Source organism: Rana temporaria, chromosome 2 (genome assembly GCF_905171775.1).
Source record: "Rana temporaria chromosome 2, aRanTem1.1, whole genome shotgun sequence".
Lineage (NCBI taxonomy): Eukaryota > Metazoa > Chordata > Amphibia > Anura > Ranidae > Rana > Rana temporaria.
This window is the reverse complement of record NC_053490.1, coordinates 318,599,894-318,619,317: the sequence shown is the minus strand read 5'-3', so window position 1 is coordinate 318,619,317 and position 19,424 is coordinate 318,599,894. Positions and strand designations below refer to the sequence as shown.

The following is a 19,424-nucleotide window of genomic DNA, read 5'->3' as shown; positions in this document are numbered from 1 at the left end:
CACCAAGCACTTGCGTGTAAACTTTCGGCGGCGTAGCGTAAAGCCGTCCGGCGCAAGCCCGCCTAATTCAAATGGGGCATGTACCATTTAAATTAGGCGCGTTCCCGCGCCGAACGTTCTGCGCATGCTCCGTTTGGAAATTTCCTGCCGTGCTTTGCGCGAAATTACGACGTGTTTGTGAATGGCGACGTGCGTAACGCAAAAAAAAAAAATATTAAAGTTCGACGCGGGAACGACGGCCATACTTTAAGCCATGAAAAAGCAGGCTTAACTTTGCGACGGGAAAAAACGACTTGCGACGACGTAACGCACGCGAGTAGCTTCGTGGATCGCCGTAAAAGCTAATTTGCATACTCGACGCTGGAAAACGACGCAAACTCCACCCAGTATTGCAGCCTAAGATCCGAAGGCGTACAAAGCCGTAAGCCTGTAGGACCTTAGCCAAATGCCGTCGTATCTTGTTTGTGAATCACAAATTAAGATACGACGCGGCAAATTTGAAAATACGCCAGGGGGTATCAGTAGATACTCCGGCGTATTTCTTCTGTGAATCTGGCCCCCAGTGTGCATGAGGCCTACATCTGACAAAGAAAAAAATACACTTTGGCACATGGGCAGTTTTGCCCATTCATTCTAACCCATTCAGTTAAACAAATTATTATACATTATGTACATTTTAATCCGAGGTGTACCTGATACATTTTACAATACAGTACTTAATATTAAAAAAACTCATCCTTTATAAATCAATAAATACATTTATAATTTTCTTTTTTTTTCCATAAAATAGAATAAATTTCTGCTATAAAAATTAATTTGGCATATTTGAAATAACGTCTAGACTGGAATACATATTCCTGTGGTTCCTGTTCATGCAAAGCTTGCAACATGCAGCTCAGATGCCCAAGCTTGCCTGTGAATGCCAGGGGTTCCAGCACCAAATTCAGTGTGCCTGCATAGATATTTTCTTCTACTGTGGAAGATCATGATTTAATTTTCCATAACTGTGAAAAGAGGGCAAAAGAGTTAGAGAAATTACTGTTATCTGGATTGCAAAGTATTGTACACAACATAGCAGAAATTATTACGGATACAAGTGTATTTCATTAAAAAAATCACATTTATAAACACAGTAACAAAATTATAATGCATAATATATCAAATAAGTGGAGAAAATGCAAAGAATTGAACAGCAAATTGATTTGAATCTTTGCAAGCATTCATAACAGCATGAGGCTAGTCTACATTATTTAGTCCATCATTAAGAAACAATCCACCCATAGGACAGTATCGGCCCAAAGCAGAACTAAACTGTATCTGAGTCCCACAAATTCAAAAATGCTATTTAATTCATTATTAATATTTAAAGCAAACTCCCCCATCCATTCATGTCTCCATGATTTATTTTGTTGAGAAATCACTTTGAAAAACACCCCCACTAGCATTTCTAGCCGTGGACATCTTAAGTAAGAGCAGGTGATTCTTGTAGCATTTACTTCCTGCGAACCATCTGTCCTTAGCTCAGGCATGCAGGCAGGAGGGTGTGCTTAGCTGGGAAAGACCTTCCTTGCCACCTCCAGATGAAAGGAAAAAAATGGCAATTAAGACTTTTGGGATATATGACATAATTTTGGCCTAAGCCAATAACCAGGAAGCAACTGAAGAAATGTTAAAATGAAAAGAAAATGCCAAGTTCATCTTTTGGAGCATGTTATACCCATGTTTAGGGTGTAACATGCTCCAGCACCTCTCCCTGTCCCCCAAGCCCCACATGACAGAAGAAAGGGGTTCCTCTCCCATCTACCCACTGTCACATTCAAAATTGGTGGCCTACAAAGCTGTCTTTGTAGTCCAAGGGACGACACTCCACACCAGGGAGAAAGCCTTGCATTACTGTGTGGAGTTACAGACAGAAGAACAGGAAGTGAGGATTTCTCAGAAGAAAAAAGAACATTTAAAAGCAAAATGGAAGGATGAGGTAAGTGAAGGAGGACTGCACTAAGGTAAAGGAAGTTATTTAGGGAAAACAAAGTGTACCTTTACAACCCCTTTAAGCTTATAATGCTATACTGTTTTCTTTATTTGTTTTGTTGACTTTTTTTTTCTCTAGCTTTTTTGATGAAAAGGAAAAAAAACAAGTAGATCAACCAATAGCCAAGAAAACAGCCAAGTCTTTTATCTCATGATCTCTAACTGTTCACTCAAGGGGACCACCACAGACAATATTACAAGCTAATTAGTAATAACAGAGCCACCCACTGTTCTACAGCACATTGAAGAGTAAGAAGTCATTGGATGAAGTGCTAATGAAGAAAACCAATGGGTAAATGTGAAAATCATTGTTGTTTCTCCTGCAATGACATCTATGTTGTATTAAAGCTGAACTCCAGGGTCCTTAAACAGCACAGATTATAGGTATTCGGCAGTATAGAAAATCATGTCATAATCGATCATGTACAGTGTAATTTAGTGGTTTAAAAAATCAAATGTGAGTCACATGGTGGAGCGCAGAAGGTAATACCAGGCTTTAGATGTGTACCACCAGCAGACAGACAGCTTCTGCCTTTCACATACTATAACAGTGTCTGGCTCTAGTTACCAGTAACACAGAATTTATTTATAAGCAGCCTGGAGGATCATGGACTTGTTTAAAAATGGCTTAGAGGCTGGCACAATCTGCTTCACCAGCTGATAGGAGAAAACCGTTACGGCCATTCCAGCACTATGTTTTTGTCAAACCCAATCAAACATCATATTTAAATTGATAAATATTGTGCTTTGTTTGTACATCCTACTGCCACCTCTGGGCAATTATTTTATTAACCTATTGGAGAGTCAGAAATGGGAGAACATTTTCAAGAATAAGACACTTCCGCTGTCTCAGATTATTTGCTTCTGTCTTCTGCAACTCCTCCCTTAGTACTATGTCACCTATAATTTGTATCTGAGGAGTAGTAGAGCTACACCCAAACACCAAAAGTATTGCCATACCCAAACAAGGAGAGCTGAGACTGTGATCTGGAGCTGTTCTCTGAATACAAAGTGAGCCATCATTTTACTTTGCCTGAGGCAGTGTACGGGAGAACAGCCTCAGCAAATGTTAAAGGAGTTGTAAAGGAAAACATTTGTTTTGCTCAAATGACTGTTTACAGGGTATAGAGACATAATAGTTAACTGATTCCTTTTAAAAACTTCCTTTAGTGACCCTTTAAGTTAGAAGTATAGGCAAAACCTGTTTTTGATTTTAGATAAAGGAGGGTTATATATTTTCCATCTGCATCCCATTGGGGAGATTTACCTTCACTTCAAGTGCCATAGTTAAACCAGAAGGTCAGAGGAAATCCTGCAAATTAAGGGAATACCTTGGGCCCCCTAGGTCACCAAAACTAGTGTCTCCATTGGAAGTTTGTCTCTCCATTACTCTTCTTGGAACAACCCATAAATTTGGGATTTTATTTATTACTTTTTTCAGGTAGTTATATAGCGCCATAAATTTTATGCAGCGCTCTCCATATACATTGTACATTCACATCAGTCCCTGCCCTCAAGGAGCTTACAATCAAAGGTCCCTAACTCACATTCATACATACACATAGCAGGGCCAATTTAGACAGCATCCAATTAGCCTACCAGAGCATGTCTTTGGAGTGTGGGAGGGAACCAGATTACCTGGAGGAAACCCGCACAGGTAAACATGCAAACTCCGGGCAGGTAATGTCATGGTTGGGTTTGAATCAGTGACCCATTTTGCTGCTAGGCGAAAGTGCTAACCACTATACCACTGTGGTGTCCACACAGTGGGCAGCACAGTTTTACTTTCACTCCCAAGGATAACGGTAAACAGGGCAAATCAGGTGTTTTAATCCCTCTTCACTCTATACAAAACAAAAAAAAAGTTTTGCCTTTTAGTTTAGTTTATGCTGGAACAAAGGGAGCTTATCACAAACGATAAGTGCCGCAGACTATAGCCTGCAACACTGATCAGAGTGTTCTGATGGCGGGGAAGGCTTCCTTCTGTCAGAATACAAAGCCACATTGGGAGTGATTTCCCCCATCTGCCTTTAATGTGTGGATTGGGAAAACGGATCATTATTTTTATTTTATTTTTCAACCCGCTGGTTGAAGGAAAAATAGATTAATGTGTGGCCAGGACAAAGTAAAATGACAGCTCACTTTGTGTTTAGACAGCATTTTCTGATCACAATCCCAGCTCTCTTAGCTTACAGTTGTTAAAGCTGTGGTTGGGGCAGTTATTTTGCACTCAGCCTTAGCTGCCAATTATTGGTTACACAGTAGGTTGTGATTATATGTCAGTATTACCTTGTATATCCCTGTATGTTGTGGTCATTCAGGTGCTTATCTAATAGTTTCTTGAAACCATTGATGAGACCACCGCCAGTGGAAGGGAATTCAACATCCTTGCCACACTTACAGTAAAGAACCCTCTACGTAGTTAAAGGTTAAACCTCTTTTCTTCTAATTTTAATGAGTGGCCACGTGTCTTGTTAAACTCCCTTACACAAAAAAGTTTTATCCCTATTGTGGGGTCACCAATATGGTATTTGTAAATTTAAATCATATCCCCCTCTCAAGCATCTCTTCTCCAGAGAGAATAAGTTCAGTGCTTGCAACCTTTCCTCATAACCAATATCCTCCAGACCCTTTATTAGCTTTGTTGCTCTTCTTTGTACTCGCTCCATTTCCAGTACATCCTTCCTGAGGACTGGTGCCCAGAACTGGACAGTATACTCCTGTTGCGGCCGGACCAGAGTCTTGGAGTTTATTGCTGGAGTTAATCCCCTTTTTAATGCATGCCAATATTCAGTTTGCTTTGTTAGCAGCAGCATGGCATCGCATGCCATTGCTGAGCCCATCATCTACTAGGACCCCAGGTCCTTTTCCATCCTAGATTCCCCCAGAGGTTCTCCCCCCAGTGTATAAATTGCATTCGTATTTTTTCCACCCAAATGCATTATTTAAAATTTTTCTACATTGAACCTCATTTGCTCACCCCATTAATTCAGATTGTTTTGCACATCCTGGGGAGAAGTTATTGCGGAGAAGTTATTGCCTTGCTTAGTTTTCAATCCATACTTACTGTGTACAGTAAACGTTTATGGGGAACTGTGTCAAATGCTTTTGCAAAATTGATATACACCACGTCTACGGGTCTTCCTTTATCTAGATGGCAACTCACCTCCTCATAGAAGGTTAAAAGATTGGTTTGGCAAGAACAATTCTTCAAGAATCCATGCTGATTACTGCTAATGATACCGTTCTCATTACTAAAATCTTGTATATAATCTCTTATCATCCCCTCCAAGAGCTTACATACTATTGATGTTAGGCTAACTGGTCTGTAATTCCCAGGGATGTTTTTTTTTTTTTTTTACCCTTTTTAAATATTGCTGCTACATTGGCTTTTCTCCCATCAGTTGGTACCATTCCAGTCAGTAGACTGTCAGTAAAAATTTGGAACAATGGTCTGGCAATTACTTGACTGAGTTCCCCAAGCACCCTCGAGTGCAACCCATCTGGTCCCGGTGATGTTAAGTTTCCCAAGTCTAATTTTAATTCTGTCCTCTGTTAACCATGGAGGTGCTTCCTGTGATGTGTCATGAGGATAGACACTGCAGTTTTGGTTACTTAAGCCCACCCAATTGCCTCCTGAAGACTGAGGAGAAGAATAAATTCAATACCATCGCCATCTCCCTATTCTTTGTAACCAGATGTCCTTCCTCATTCTTTATGGGGCCAACATGGTCCGTCCTCCCTTTTTTACTGTTTACATAGTTAAAGAATTTCTTGGGATTAATTGTCTTTCATGTTCTATCTTAGCCCCATAAAGAATGAGGAGGACATCTGGTTACAAAGGATGGGGAGATGGTGAAGGTATTGAATTTATTATTCTCTTCAGTCTTCACAAGGGAATCGGAGGGCTTCAGTAACCAAAACTGCAAAGTCTATCCTCATGACACATCACAGGAAGCAGCTCCATGGTTAACAGAGGACAGAATTAAAATCAGACTTGGGAAACTTAGCATTAATAAATCACCGGGACCAGATGGCTTGCACCCGAGGGTACTTAGGGAACTCAGTCAAGTAATTGCTAGACCATTGTTCCTAATTGCACCAATACATTTCTTGTTGCATTTTTTTTATAAAGCCTGAATGCTGATGATGATCCCTCAACCTTGTATTTTTTGAAGGCCTTCTCCTTTGCTTTTATATGCATTTTTACATTAAAGTTAAGCTATCCAGGACTTTTGCTCGCTCTTTTAAATTTGTTACCCAATGAAATGCATTGGCTAATGCCCTTATTTAATATGCTCTTAAAGCAAACCTGTGTTCTTTGTTCCTAAGATTTTATCCCAATTTATGCCTTCTAGAAGGGTTTGTAGTTTAGAGAAGTTGGCTCTTTTGAAATTCAGTGTCTTTGTATTCCCCTTTATGTTTCCTATTTGTGTGATTTATACTGAAGCCAATTGACCTGTGATCACTGTTACCTAAAATGCCCCGTATTTCCACATCTGTGATCAGGTCTGTATGGTTGGTAATCAGTAGATCCAGTAAAGCTTATTTGTGGGGGGAGTAGCTGAGGGTACCATGAAAGAGAGGAATCACACTGAGGAGTATTGAACTCTTCTCTTCAACTTTGCAATAAATAAATTATTCACCGAGAGGGGACAACAAGATATACAATACTACCATTTTATAAATAAAAATATGTTCGCTTTTGTAACGAGCTTACTACAATGGCAAGTATGGCAATTTATAAGGTGAACCACATAATTACATGGCCAGTTTGCATTTTTGGTTGGACTTAAAAAATGAACGTCTCGCTTTGTACCTTTTTGTTCTGTTAAATATACCATTGAAAACATTCTTATCCTGGTCTACAGAATATTTAGTGTCTATTATGTAGAGGTCAGAGGGTACAAATGTTTGAGTGGTTTAGTTAAATACAACTAGGACAGGGCTGACACCATAAACACTAGTCCACAAAATGTTATGTTTAGAAGCTGAGTGCATGTATAGCAGATAAACAACTATTTTTCTTTTCTTGCAGGGTTTGTAAAGGGGAAATGTGTATGCATTGCAGAGATGTAATTTTGCCCTGACCTACACTTTAAGTTTAATCATGCAAAACTATTAAAAATGGAAATTTTGAAACAAAAGGTTATGTGAGAACTCGACTGTGAGAAAACATTTTATAAGCCCTTAGGAAATGTTGGATTTCAGTATGAATAACTAAAATATGATGTGATCTTTATCTACATTATGATAATATATACAGTCTGTAATGAAAGAACAAGCAAACAGAACACTGTATACTTCATGCCTTTTAGATCAGAGGTGTATGGACTATATGTCATGACCCATGGGGTCACACAATAGTTTTACTTGGGTCCCTAGATTATTTCTTAAGAAATTAATTCTATCCTATATCGGATCTCAGAACAATAACAAATTAAAACTTGGTATCTGAGAATAAAAAGGTAAACACCACAGGACTACTTTAATAATAATGGTCCCCTGGTTGCAATGAGATATGGTACAGCTGTACTTTTCAACCTACAGTTCGGCAAGGTGATTCTGTTTTGCTCCAACAGAGAGAGTATAATTTTCTTTGCTACCCTCACCACCATGTGACAAACTTAACTGTAAGCTTGGGATTCCTTTGTCAGGGCAACAGCAGGACAAGGGTAAACAGATCTTATATTTGGGGGTTGCTAAAATATGTAAGAAGCTGTCAGGTGATATTTCTTACTGACATCTAAAACAAAGTTATTTGGAGCAGATCGAACTCTAAACATAGGGCTAGATTCAGCAACAACATACGGCGGCGTATCTCCAGATACGCCGCCGTAATTTCAAATCTGCGCCGTCGTATCTTTACGCCGATTCTCAAAGGCAGATATGTTTAAAAAATAGGCTTCCTCCGCCGACGTAACTTGAATACGCCGGCGTATAATTGTGTGCAATTTTACGCTGGCCGCTAGGGGCGCTTCCGTAGATTTCAGCATAGAATATGCAAATTACCTAGATACGCCGATTCACAAACGTACGTGCGCCCGGCGGATTTTTTTTTACGTCGTTTGCGTAAGGCTTTTCCGACGTAACGTTGCTCCTGCTTCTATGAGGCGTACGCAATGTTAAGTATGGACGTCGTTCCCGCGTCAAATTTTGAATTTTTTATGTTGCTTGCGTAAGTCGTTCGCGAATAGGGCTGGACGTAATTTACGTTCACGTCGAAACCAATACATCCTTGCGGCGTACTTTGGAGCAATACACACTGGGATATGTACACGGACGGCGCATGCGCCGTTCGTAAAAAACGTCAATCACGTCGGCTCACCAAGAATTAACATAAAACAAGCCCCCTCATCCACATTTGAAATACGCGCGCTTACGCCGGCCCCATTTACGCTACGCCGCCGTAACTTAGAAGGCAAGTGCTTTGTGAATACAGCACTTGCCTCTCTAACTTATGGTGGCGTAGCGTAAATACGCCGTAATACGCCGCCGTAACATTGCGCGCCCCTACCTGAATCTAGCCCATAGTTTTTTTTGTGCATTTGGGAATATTATTTTAGCTTTTAAAATCCAACAACATTTTCAGTTTGATTCATCTAAAACATTTGCGGTGCACTGAAACAAAAGGCGAAGGCAAAGTTATAGGGCTGGTGCACACCAGAACGTGATGCAGAAAACCTGCGTTATGCATGCGTTTCCCTCAACGTGTTTAAAACTCACTGCAGTTGTGATCTGCAGTGGGTGTCAATTTTAACTCGATGACCCCCCAAACGCAGGTTGCAAACGCAGTGACGGTGGTTTAATATGCAATCCAGTTGCTGTGTGTTTTATAAAGTAGAGTATGCACTACTTTTGCTGCAGTCTGGCGCAATTTCAACTCATGCAAATGAATAGGCTGAAATTGCACTTCATGTGACTAGCACAGAGATGCACAGCACGTGTATGTGCGAGTCATGGTGTGAAACGGCCTTTACGGGAAAATTTTCTTTAGAAAGTAGCCAAAGCCTGAGTGAAAAAGCCTTGCTCTCTGTGTAGAAAGCAATGGTCTGACATGCCCTCTTCTGAGTTAGACCTATGGCTTTACAACAAGCAAAGCTTTTGCTCCTTGCTGATTACAGAGCTCTAGCATTGATTTACCAGAGGGTAAAGAGAGGCTGTTTCCACACAAGAGAACAAGAGAGATTTTCTGCAGCATGCTGGAAGGAGACATGCTTTTTTACTTAAAATTAACTGTGAGACTTTTGTTTTAGAGCACCTGCAATGTATTTTTTGATTGGAACTGAAAGTTTTATATATAGTTTAGACGTGTTTTAAGTATGTACTTGCACAATATTTTAAAGGAAAAGCAAGAAGGTAAAAAAAAAAAAAAAAGAACAAAACATACAGTAAGTACTATAAATTACTCACTCTGATATTGAATCCTAAAAGGTCACTTATAACACCAGATACCACAGAAAGAATCACGACACGGGTTATAGTATAAATTAAAGGGTTCATTGCAAGTCCATACAGCCTGAAAGGGGTGTCAATTTCCTGCAACAAAAACAAAAAGATCTATATTATTTTTTTCAATGACTTGCAAATGATATTATTACAATGCATAGCAAGTACATTTCTTAGCAAATTACATAGTTACATGGTCATTCAGGTTGAAAATGGTCCATTAGGAAAAAAATAATAAATAGTCCATGCAGTTCAACCAACCACAAAAACACACCCACAAATAGAAAACCTTCATATACCTCACCCTATACCCACAGTTGATCCAGAGGAAGGCAAATAACTCATATAAAGCATGATCCAGTTTTCTCCAGCGGGGGAAAATAAATTTGTTTATGATTCCAAAGAAGGCAATTTGATTTCCCTGGATCAACATATCTGATGTTTTTACCAATAAATGTCAGTATCCAGATATTATGTAATTTTCTCTGAGCATTTGTATAATCGGCTCCTGCAGTATATCCTACAGGACTGCACTGAGCTGATTCAAAAGAAGCTTTACATGCTAAACACATTTATAATGTAATAATATATTTGGTTTGGTGCCCGTTTCACTGCAGCATAAAATATTAATTTAACTCCACCTTAAAGTAGTTGTTAACCTCTTGAACAAAGCATATCCCTCTATAGTGTGTACTCGTCTAAATTAAGAGCACTAAGTGTCATTTGTGTCTGCTACTTCGTTCCTCTGCTATCAGCATGAATCACTTCTGACAAGTTTCCTGACACCAAGAGAAAAATGGTGACAGGGGAGGGACTTCCAGCAGATTGACGGCCTCAAATCTGTTCCTGTTAACTGTGTGGGGGGAGGGGGGGTGTTTCATCCCTCCAATCAGCTCTCACTGAGCTCTGTAGAGTTTAATTCCAGGTCCCACCACCCCCACTTTTTTTATGAACTGTCGGACAAGCTTTGTAAATTCAGCACTTTGGATGTACAGAAGAGAAGGCAATAGATAAATGGGTACAACTTATGTAGGAGAATGTTTAATCTCAGTGTATCACCTGAGCATAGTACCTCCACTGGGTATAGAGTTTACATCTACTTAATGTGACCAGTTACACCTAGAGGCAGTTTTTTTTTTTTTTTGTATGGGTCCTTCCATGCATCAGAACAGCTAGCCAACCCTTGTTTTTTTACCCAGCACATTGCAACATAATGTGTTCTGGTGCATTAAAGGGTAGGGTGCATAGTTGAATTCATGAATGTGTTTTGGATCCCATTAGAAGTGAATAGAAACATATGCACTTTTGCAAGTGTGCAATTGGCCTAAAAAAGACCAGACAAGCCTGGCTTAAATGTTACTACTGGCCCCTGCCATGAATCCCAAGTCTGTATGTTTACTAATGCTTCTCTTACTAGAAGACCTATGATATAAAGTTAGGGCTTTTACATACAGTATCTCACAAAAGCGAGTACACCCCTCACATTTTTGTAAATATTTTATTATATCTTTTCATGTACAGTAACAACACTGAAGAAATGACACTTTGCTACAATGTAAAGTAGTGAGTGTACAGCTTGTATAACAGTGTAAATTTGCTGTCCCCTCAAAATAACTCAACACACAGCCATTAATGTCTAGACTGCTGGCAACAAAAGTGAGTACACCCTTAAGTGAAAATGTCCAAAGTGTCAATATTTTGTGTGGCTATCATTTTCCAGCACTTAACCCTCTCGAGTTCACCAGAGCTTCACAGGTTGCCACTGGAGAGTCCTCTTCCACGCCTCCATGATGACATCACGGAGCTGGTGGATGTAAGAGACCTTGCACTCCTCCACCATCCTTTTGAGGATGGCCCACAGATGCTCAATATGGTTTAGGTCTGGAGATATGCTTGGCCAGTCCATCCCCTTTACCCTCAGCTTCTTTAGCAAGGCAGTGGTAGTCTTGGAGGTGTGTTTGGGGTCCTTATGTTGGAATACTGCCCTGCGGCCCAGTCTCCAGAGGGAGGGGGATCAGGCTCTGCTTCAGTATGTCACAGTACATGTTGGCATTCATAGTTCCTTCAATGAACTGTAGCTCCCCAGTGCCTGCAGCACTAATGCAGCCCTAGATGATGACACTCCCACCACCATGCTTGACTGTAGGCAAGACACTATTGTCTTTGTAATTCTCACCTAGTTGCCGCTACACACAATTGACACCATCTGAACCAAATAAGTTTATCTTGGTCTCATCAGACCACAGGTTTCAGTAATCCATGTCCTTTGTCTGCTATTCTTCAGCAAGCTGTTTGTGGGCTTTATTGTGCATCATCTTTAGAAGAGGCTTCCTTCTGGGACGACAGTCATGCAGCCCAATTTGATGCAGTGTCTGGCGTATGGTCTGAGCACTGACAGGCTGACCCCCCCCACCCCTTCAACCTTTGCAGCAATGCGTCTATACGTCTATTTCCCAAAGACAACCTCTGGATATGACGCTGAGCACGTGCACTCAACTTCTTTGGTCGACCATGGCGAGGCCTGTTCTGAGTGGAACCTGTCCTGTTAAACAGCTGTATGGTCTTGGCCACCGTGCTGCAGCTCAGTTTCATGGTCTTGGCAATCTTTTTATAGCCCAGGCCATCTTTATGTAGAGCAACAATTGTTTTTTTTTTTTTTTTAGATCCTCAGAGAGTTCTTTGCCATGAGGTACCATTTTGAACTTCCAGTATGAAAGTGTGAGAGCGATAACACCAAATTTAACATACCTGCTCCCCATTCACACCTAAGACCTAACGAGTCACATGACACCGGGGAGGGAAAATGGCTAATTGGGTCCAATTTTGACATTTGCACTTAGGGGTGTACTCATATTTGTTGCCAGAGGTTTAGACATTAATGGCTGTGTGTTGAGTTATTTTGAGGGGACAGCAAATTTACACTGATATACAAACTGTACACTCACTACTTTACATTGTAGCAAAGAGTAATTTCTTCAGTGTTGCCATGTAAAAAAAAAGATAAAATATTTACAAAAATGTGAGGGGTGTACTCACTTTTGTGAGATACTGTATATTACTAGCATATTACCTTTGTGTATAGAAAAGCTTAATTTACCCTGGAAACCTTGTCATGCATAAAGTGTGGAATCCAGGATTCACGTGAGCTACAGCGATGGTGTGACACACCTTAGTCACACTGCCCCTGAAATGAAGACCATCACTGCAGACTGAATGCTAAAAGACCTAGGTTTCCAAATGATACGTTTCACAAAAAATATGAAAACGTCCATTTAGTGTATACATTTATATACTGCTCAACTGGTCAAAGTATTTTTTTAACTTCTATGAGTAATTACTTATAATTATTCTTCACATTAAATAGATACTATAATGGTTTGGACCACTTTTATTTAAGCGGTTAGTTCATATGTTTTAGTTATGTTTTATGTTTGCCTGCCCTGGTTACTGAAACGTGAAAAAAATTGCCTTGTGCTTTGAATGGTGAAACTGCTTGAACAACACAACAAGCACAATTATTGGTTATTAAATTATTATTTGTTGAAAGTCTACTGTTAAGTTGCTACATTGCAAGGGGGACGCTGACAGAACCAAGGTCTTGCTACACAGAAAAATAAAAATTTAGATAGAGGATTTATAACTGCTGAGAAGCATTTATTGCTTACTGGAATATTTCTTTGTTTTCGTTTTACTGTATGTGTGTGCTTTGGATCCAAATAATATGGCCCAAAATAAAATATTATTATTATTTAGTAGTTCCAGCACTCGGTGTCGGGCAGCTGTTGTAAAAGTTGATAAATCCGGGAATGGAAAATAGAACACATATGCATGAGAGCCTATTTATAATTTTACAACCACATGAGTCACTGTTTTGGCAAAATCTTGTATAGGGAATACTATGGCCCAGATTCACAAAGCACTTACGCCGACGTATAATAAGATACACCGACGTAAGTGCAAATGTGCGCCGTCGTATCTGTGCGCCGGACCCACAAACTAAGATGCGCCAAAAAACAGGCTTCATCCTGCCGACGTAACTTGCCTACGCCGGCGTAGGGTGGCCGCACATTTAGGCTGGACGCATGGTGGCGCTCCCATTGATTAGCCATTCAAATATGCAAATGAGTGAAATATGGCGATTCATGAACATACGTGCGCCCGACACAGTGCGCGTAAGTTGTACGTCCGGCGTAAAGTTATTCCCCATAAAGGAGGTGTAACCCAGCAGCAGATATGCAAAGGTCTGCACCAGGGAACACAAGCCGGCGTATTTTACGTTGGACGTGTCTTGCTGGGCGTAGGTTACGTTCACGCCGTACGCAGTGATCCGGCGTAGTTTAGGCATTTGTTCCGACGTGGTTGTGAGCATGCGCAGAGGGATGCGTCCACGTCTCGGCGCATGCGCAGTTCGTGATACGTATCTGTCTGCCGCTCGGCACATCATTTGCATGGGGTCACGCCTCATTTGCATGGCTCACGCCTACTTCCCCCTACGCCGGCGTATGCCTTCGAAACCCAGTGCAGCATTGGGAGCACTGGCTTGGTGAATTCCATGCTTGCCTCTCTGCGCTGCGTTGGCGTAGCGTACATTGTGTGTGCTACGGCGGCGTAATGTGCGCTCACTCTCTGTGAATCTGGGCCTATGTTTGTAATATATCTGCATGGCAAAGGTATAAAAGTACACAACGCAGGTATGTACATAGCAAAATTTACAGTGTATCTCTACAAAAACAAAAGTAAAAAAAAAAAAAAATACTGTATACCAATATCTTAAAGAAAAGCAGTTTCCCTAAACAGAACCAGGTACATTCATTGTTACTATGGGAAAATTGTTAAGCTGTAAGCAGAGAAAGTGGAGAGGGTTTTTTTTGTTGTACTGGGTAGTCCAGTGTAAAGCCCCATACACACGGTAGGACTTTTTGACAACAAACTTCAAAATAAGCAAGTTTTCAAAAAAATCCGACCGTGTGTACGCTCCATCGGGCAAACTTTTTCGGTTTTCATCGGACAAAAGTTCGCTCTGCAAAAAGACAAACTTTTCGGCAACAAAAGTCCTACGGTGCAAAGTCCTATCGTGCGTACAGAAATCCATCGGACTTTAGTCCGAAGTACAAACACGCATGCCCAGAACCAATGTTAAAATCAACCAACAATAGTAGAAGTTGACCAAAGGGTGGCGGTAAAGAGCAGAAAAACCATGTAATGTTGGGAAAGTTTGCAGAAAAGTCCTGCCGTGTGTATGCTATGGGTGTTCCCGGCCAACTCCCTTCAAACATAAATCCACGGAAAAGTTTGTTTGAAGTCCGATCGTGTGTATGAGGCTCAAGAATCCCACATTCATTAATACCAACATACTATAAATGAAATAGAATGTTGTAGAAATAGAATGACATGTTTATTTTGTTTAGGAAACGTTAGGCAACATTTGTTTGAATTGAATAATGCAGCGACTGTAAATTAAAGAAAAATCTCATGTGCCAATGTAAGGCAACCTTGCCTAAACATGTCTTGATAATCTCCTCCTATACATGGCAAATTAAATCCAAGGCTCAGATAGCTCTTTCGTACTAATGTATATTGCAGCCACTATAGTTACAGTGCTAGATGAATAGGTACACTATCACCCCCTATGGGTAAAATAATATACTTTATTTACTAGTGTTTTCTATGCTTCTTAACAATTTGATCCAGATTTTTAAACAGAAAAAATATGTGCTGCAATCAATGGGCACAGTACAGTATATAAATATCATTAACCCAGTGCCAAAAGGTTTAGGTAAAACGAATACTAGTAAGGCATTGCTTGGATCAACAGAACACAATTGAAGAAAGAAAAGGTCAGACACATTTTCAATGTGGAGTGAAAAAAAAGGTGTTTGTGTTTCCTGCAAACCACAAATTCTGATTTTGTAACCTGCGATGAAGAATAATAGCTGAATTTGTGGGTAACTTGTTTTGCTCCAATTTTATACAATGGCTTTTCAATTTATTATAGTGTTTATTCACTAGCCAGCAAGCTTTCTATGCAATCTGTATGATGCTCTGCCTAACTTTTATTTCTAGAACTCAGCATACATTTGGTTATGGCTCATAATTGTATATCATCAGCTTCTCGTTCAGCTGATGTGCAAGGAAAATGGATGAATTCACTTACTTTAGGCTGTTGCAATTGAAAATATAATTGCAGTTTTCTAAATATCTAACTGCGTTAACTGCTCATTTTAATACCTGCCTTGAATTCACCTTTAAATATACACTTTGGTTATGTTATAGTGACGAGGTGATGAAACCTACCCAAGTAAAAATATATATATATTTATATTTAATGCAGTGTGTATTATACTACATAATGTTACTTCCCTGTAGCCTTTGGGCTGAACTCTGTGACTCATATTCTGTCTTGTCCTATTTTCACAGAAATAATGTTCTGTAGAGACTACACATTTCATTCCAGAAAGCACTCTGTTATCTGCTCTGAACATCAATCATAAATATGCTATCAATGCTTATGATTCATCAGTGATTCAGCCCTCTGCATTCCCGTGCTCTAACCCCTATTCTGCTGTCCAAGGCTAGATGTCTGATTTTCTACATAGGCTGTGGCCTAAGGGGTTAGCTCTGCCAGGGGCATCACAAAACCATTCACATATCTCATTGCCAATTGCCAGTAATAGATTCCTGTGTGTAATAAAAGGATCTGCACTAATATTCTAGCTGCCAATTTAATCCAGTCCTTGTTTCTGTCCCTGCTCATTGTGTGTATGTTTGTTGGTGGAAAAGTGTACTGTGTGCTTAACAACCTGACCTCTGGAAGGTTTTACCCCCCTTCCTGAGCAGGCCTTTTTTTTTTGCTATTTGGCACTGCACTACTTTAACTGGTAATTGCACATTCCTGCATCGCTGTACCCAAATAAAATTGATGTTTTTTTTCCACACAAGTAGAGCCTTCTTTTGGTGGTATTTGAACACCTCTGGGATAAAAAAAAATTGTGAAAATTAAAAAAAAAGAAAGTTTTACTTTTTATTATAAAAAATATCCAATTAATTAAAATGTTGTCAAACATTTAGGCCAACATTTATTCAGATACATGTCTGGTAAAAAAATCCCAATATGGGTATACTGATTGGTTTGCGCAAAAGTTATAGCGTCTACAACTATAGTGTACACAGTATCTCACGAAAGTGAGTACACCCCTCACATTTTTGTAAATATTTAATTATATCTTTTCATGTGACAACAATGAAGACTGGACACTTTTGATACAATGTAAAGTTGTGAGTGTACAGCTTGTATAACAGTGTAGATTTGCTGTGTAGATTTGCTGTTCCCTCAAAATAACTCAACTCAATAATAACTCAAGCCATTAATGTCTAAAAAAATAATCTGTATACTGTACTAATTATACTGTGACAGGGCAGTGAATGGGTTAACTGGGGCAATCAGGTGGTTAAATGTGCCTATCTAGGCGTTTGTATGACTGTGTGCTGCTTTTTCTCACTGTGATGCTTTCTCCTATCACACTGAAAAAGGCTCCAGGAGAAGATCACATAATTTCCTATGCTTGTGTTTTTTAAACACAGGCACATACTGATCTGTGATTTAGTGGAGATGGATTAGAACACCTGTCTGTGCCCCTGTTAGGGTCTTTCTCCCTCTCTATTTAAAATGAAAGTGAAATAAAATCCCAAACTTTGGGTTGTAACAGAGGTGAAATCTTTTAATAGTCCTGGTGACATGGGGGTTCCCAAGGGATTCCCTTAATTTGCAGGGATTTACTATCACTTCCTGTTTTGGCTATGGGACAGGAAGTGAAGGGAAATCTCCCCAAAGGGGCACATATGTCGAAAAATAAGCTGGCAAGGGTTATGACCCTACCTTACTCTATCCAAAATTAAAAAAACAAATGTTTGCCTATAGTTCTACTTTAACTATCACCCATTCTGGGCTCATACACCTAGAATTGACCTGTTAGCAGAATAGGGTGACCATTTTCCCTGCTTTTGCAGCAACTGTTTCTAGTTGTACAGATGCAAATAGTGTATTAAAGGGGTTATTCTGAAGACTCCTTCAGCGAAATCCCACCACTGGTCCAATGGTGGTTTATGAACTGCTAGCATTTGTTTCATCCTTTATACATATACCTATTTTTCAACTATTATTTTGTGTATGCGCTTAGTCTTTTTAACACCGTACAAAGAGCAATGCCATAGAATTACCTATACCATTTTACCATCTAATTAGACATCAGCTATTAGACTAAACACACTAACTGCCAAATTGCTAATATCCAACAGGTAAGGATGTAAGGATTTTAGCACATTAATGAAGTTCTCCAGTATAATCATCTATAGGGACATAAACAAGAAATACAGACGGTGTTCTTTATTTCCTGTTAAGTTTGTGCAAAGAGCAATGGAACACTGACACTGGATCAGCTATGATGACAATATATCGCAATTTTTGCTAAATATCTGCTGCTATATACTGTCACTTTTGTTTTCATATACTGTACATACTTTAATGAGTTTGGAAGACAATTTCAGGACATTATTCACAATCGTGAGCTGTTCCTTCTTGTTTGGCTTCTTTTCCATTTTCAAATAAAGATTGATCTGTAAGGTGTAAATGGTAAATGTTCACAAGTCAGAAATCCCACACAATGGTACAGTGACATGCAAATGGAAAATTGAATGACAATTAGATTAGTGATGTTAACATTTACACAGAGTATGAATACACCACATATCTATGAATGTCTCAGCATTCCCACAAAAGTGACAAATATTATTTGTTTTGTACCCAATATGTGTCTAATGTCACATTCTATGTGTTGCCATTTCCCAGGCAAATGTAACATTCCCTAACATTTGATCCTGAAAGAAAAAAACCTTAAAGGCTGTAACCCTAAAAAATAAAAAGAGCACAGTGCTTGTGCTGTTAAATCTGCGCCTCTCTATGTTGTAAAAAACCTGGTTGATCATGCCTGTTCATGTGTCCCCCTTAGTGTGCTGACCACGGTAATCATGGCTGCTAATGCGTGATTACTGTGGTCAGGTTATGTGCCTCTGTCATTCCACTGCTCTCCTCCTCCCCCCGCCTGTCAGCTCATGTGTGTGTTAGAGCTCCCCCTCTCCTCTATTGCCACTTTTAGTAGCAGTAAAGTTAAATAGAGATTACTTCCAAAAAAATCTGATGATTTCCGACCCCCCCCCCCCAGCCCCCGGTTTACTTACCTGAGCCCTCGAAAGTCCCACGTCGAAAATGCGCTTGATCTCGGCCCGGTCTTCTCGGCTCTTCATTGGATAGATTTATAGCAGCGCAATTATTTGCTTGTGCTGCTGTCGATCAACTCCAATGATGCGAGGGCTGAAGGCGGGGCCAAGTCCTGTACACGGCGGCTATGGACGCCGAATACAGAACTCGGGAGCACACCTGCAATTTTTTTATTATTTGATGCTTTAGTATCACTTTAAGATCATGTCTGAAAGATCCAAATTGCAATGAGCGATCAGGAGCTTTAATTTAGTCTATGGGAACTGTGCTGGGAGCGCGCACTCTCCACTCAAGTGCATAGCCAGCTATTAATAAAAATATTTGCCCCCTTGGCGCTATGGTTCAGGCATTGATAGGCCGCATATATGCGTATGGCCGGCAGCAAAGGGTTAAAAAAAATATTTTATAATATATATATATATATATATTTATATACTTTACAACCACTTGAATCTTAGGGATTGTTACATTTGCCCAGTGAAAGGCAACAAATACAAACTGACATTGTACAAACAGTATGCAACTTTTGTTAAAAAGCTGAGACCTTCAAAAAGCACTTTTTTTTATACATAGACCCCGCCCATAAAAAATACATTAAGCAACTCCACACCTATGATAAATGGACACTTAACATATACAATTTAAGAGGAATCATAGCCTACTTTTTTTT

At 39.8% G+C, this 19,424-nt stretch overlaps 1 protein-coding gene across 1 annotated transcript in view; it reads right to left on the bottom strand.

Annotated features, from left to right (window-relative positions):
• Positions 1-530: 530 nt before the first annotated feature.
• PHTF1 (putative homeodomain transcription factor 1) overlaps positions 531-19,424 on the bottom strand; it is a 245,573-nt gene continuing 226,679 nt past the window's right edge. The window contains 3 exon segments of the mRNA XM_040339390.1: positions 531-1,004; positions 9,445-9,570; positions 17,998-18,093. Coding sequence (XP_040195324.1) covers positions 984-1,004; positions 9,445-9,570; positions 17,998-18,093 — 243 coding nt within the window. The 3' untranslated portion in view covers positions 531-983.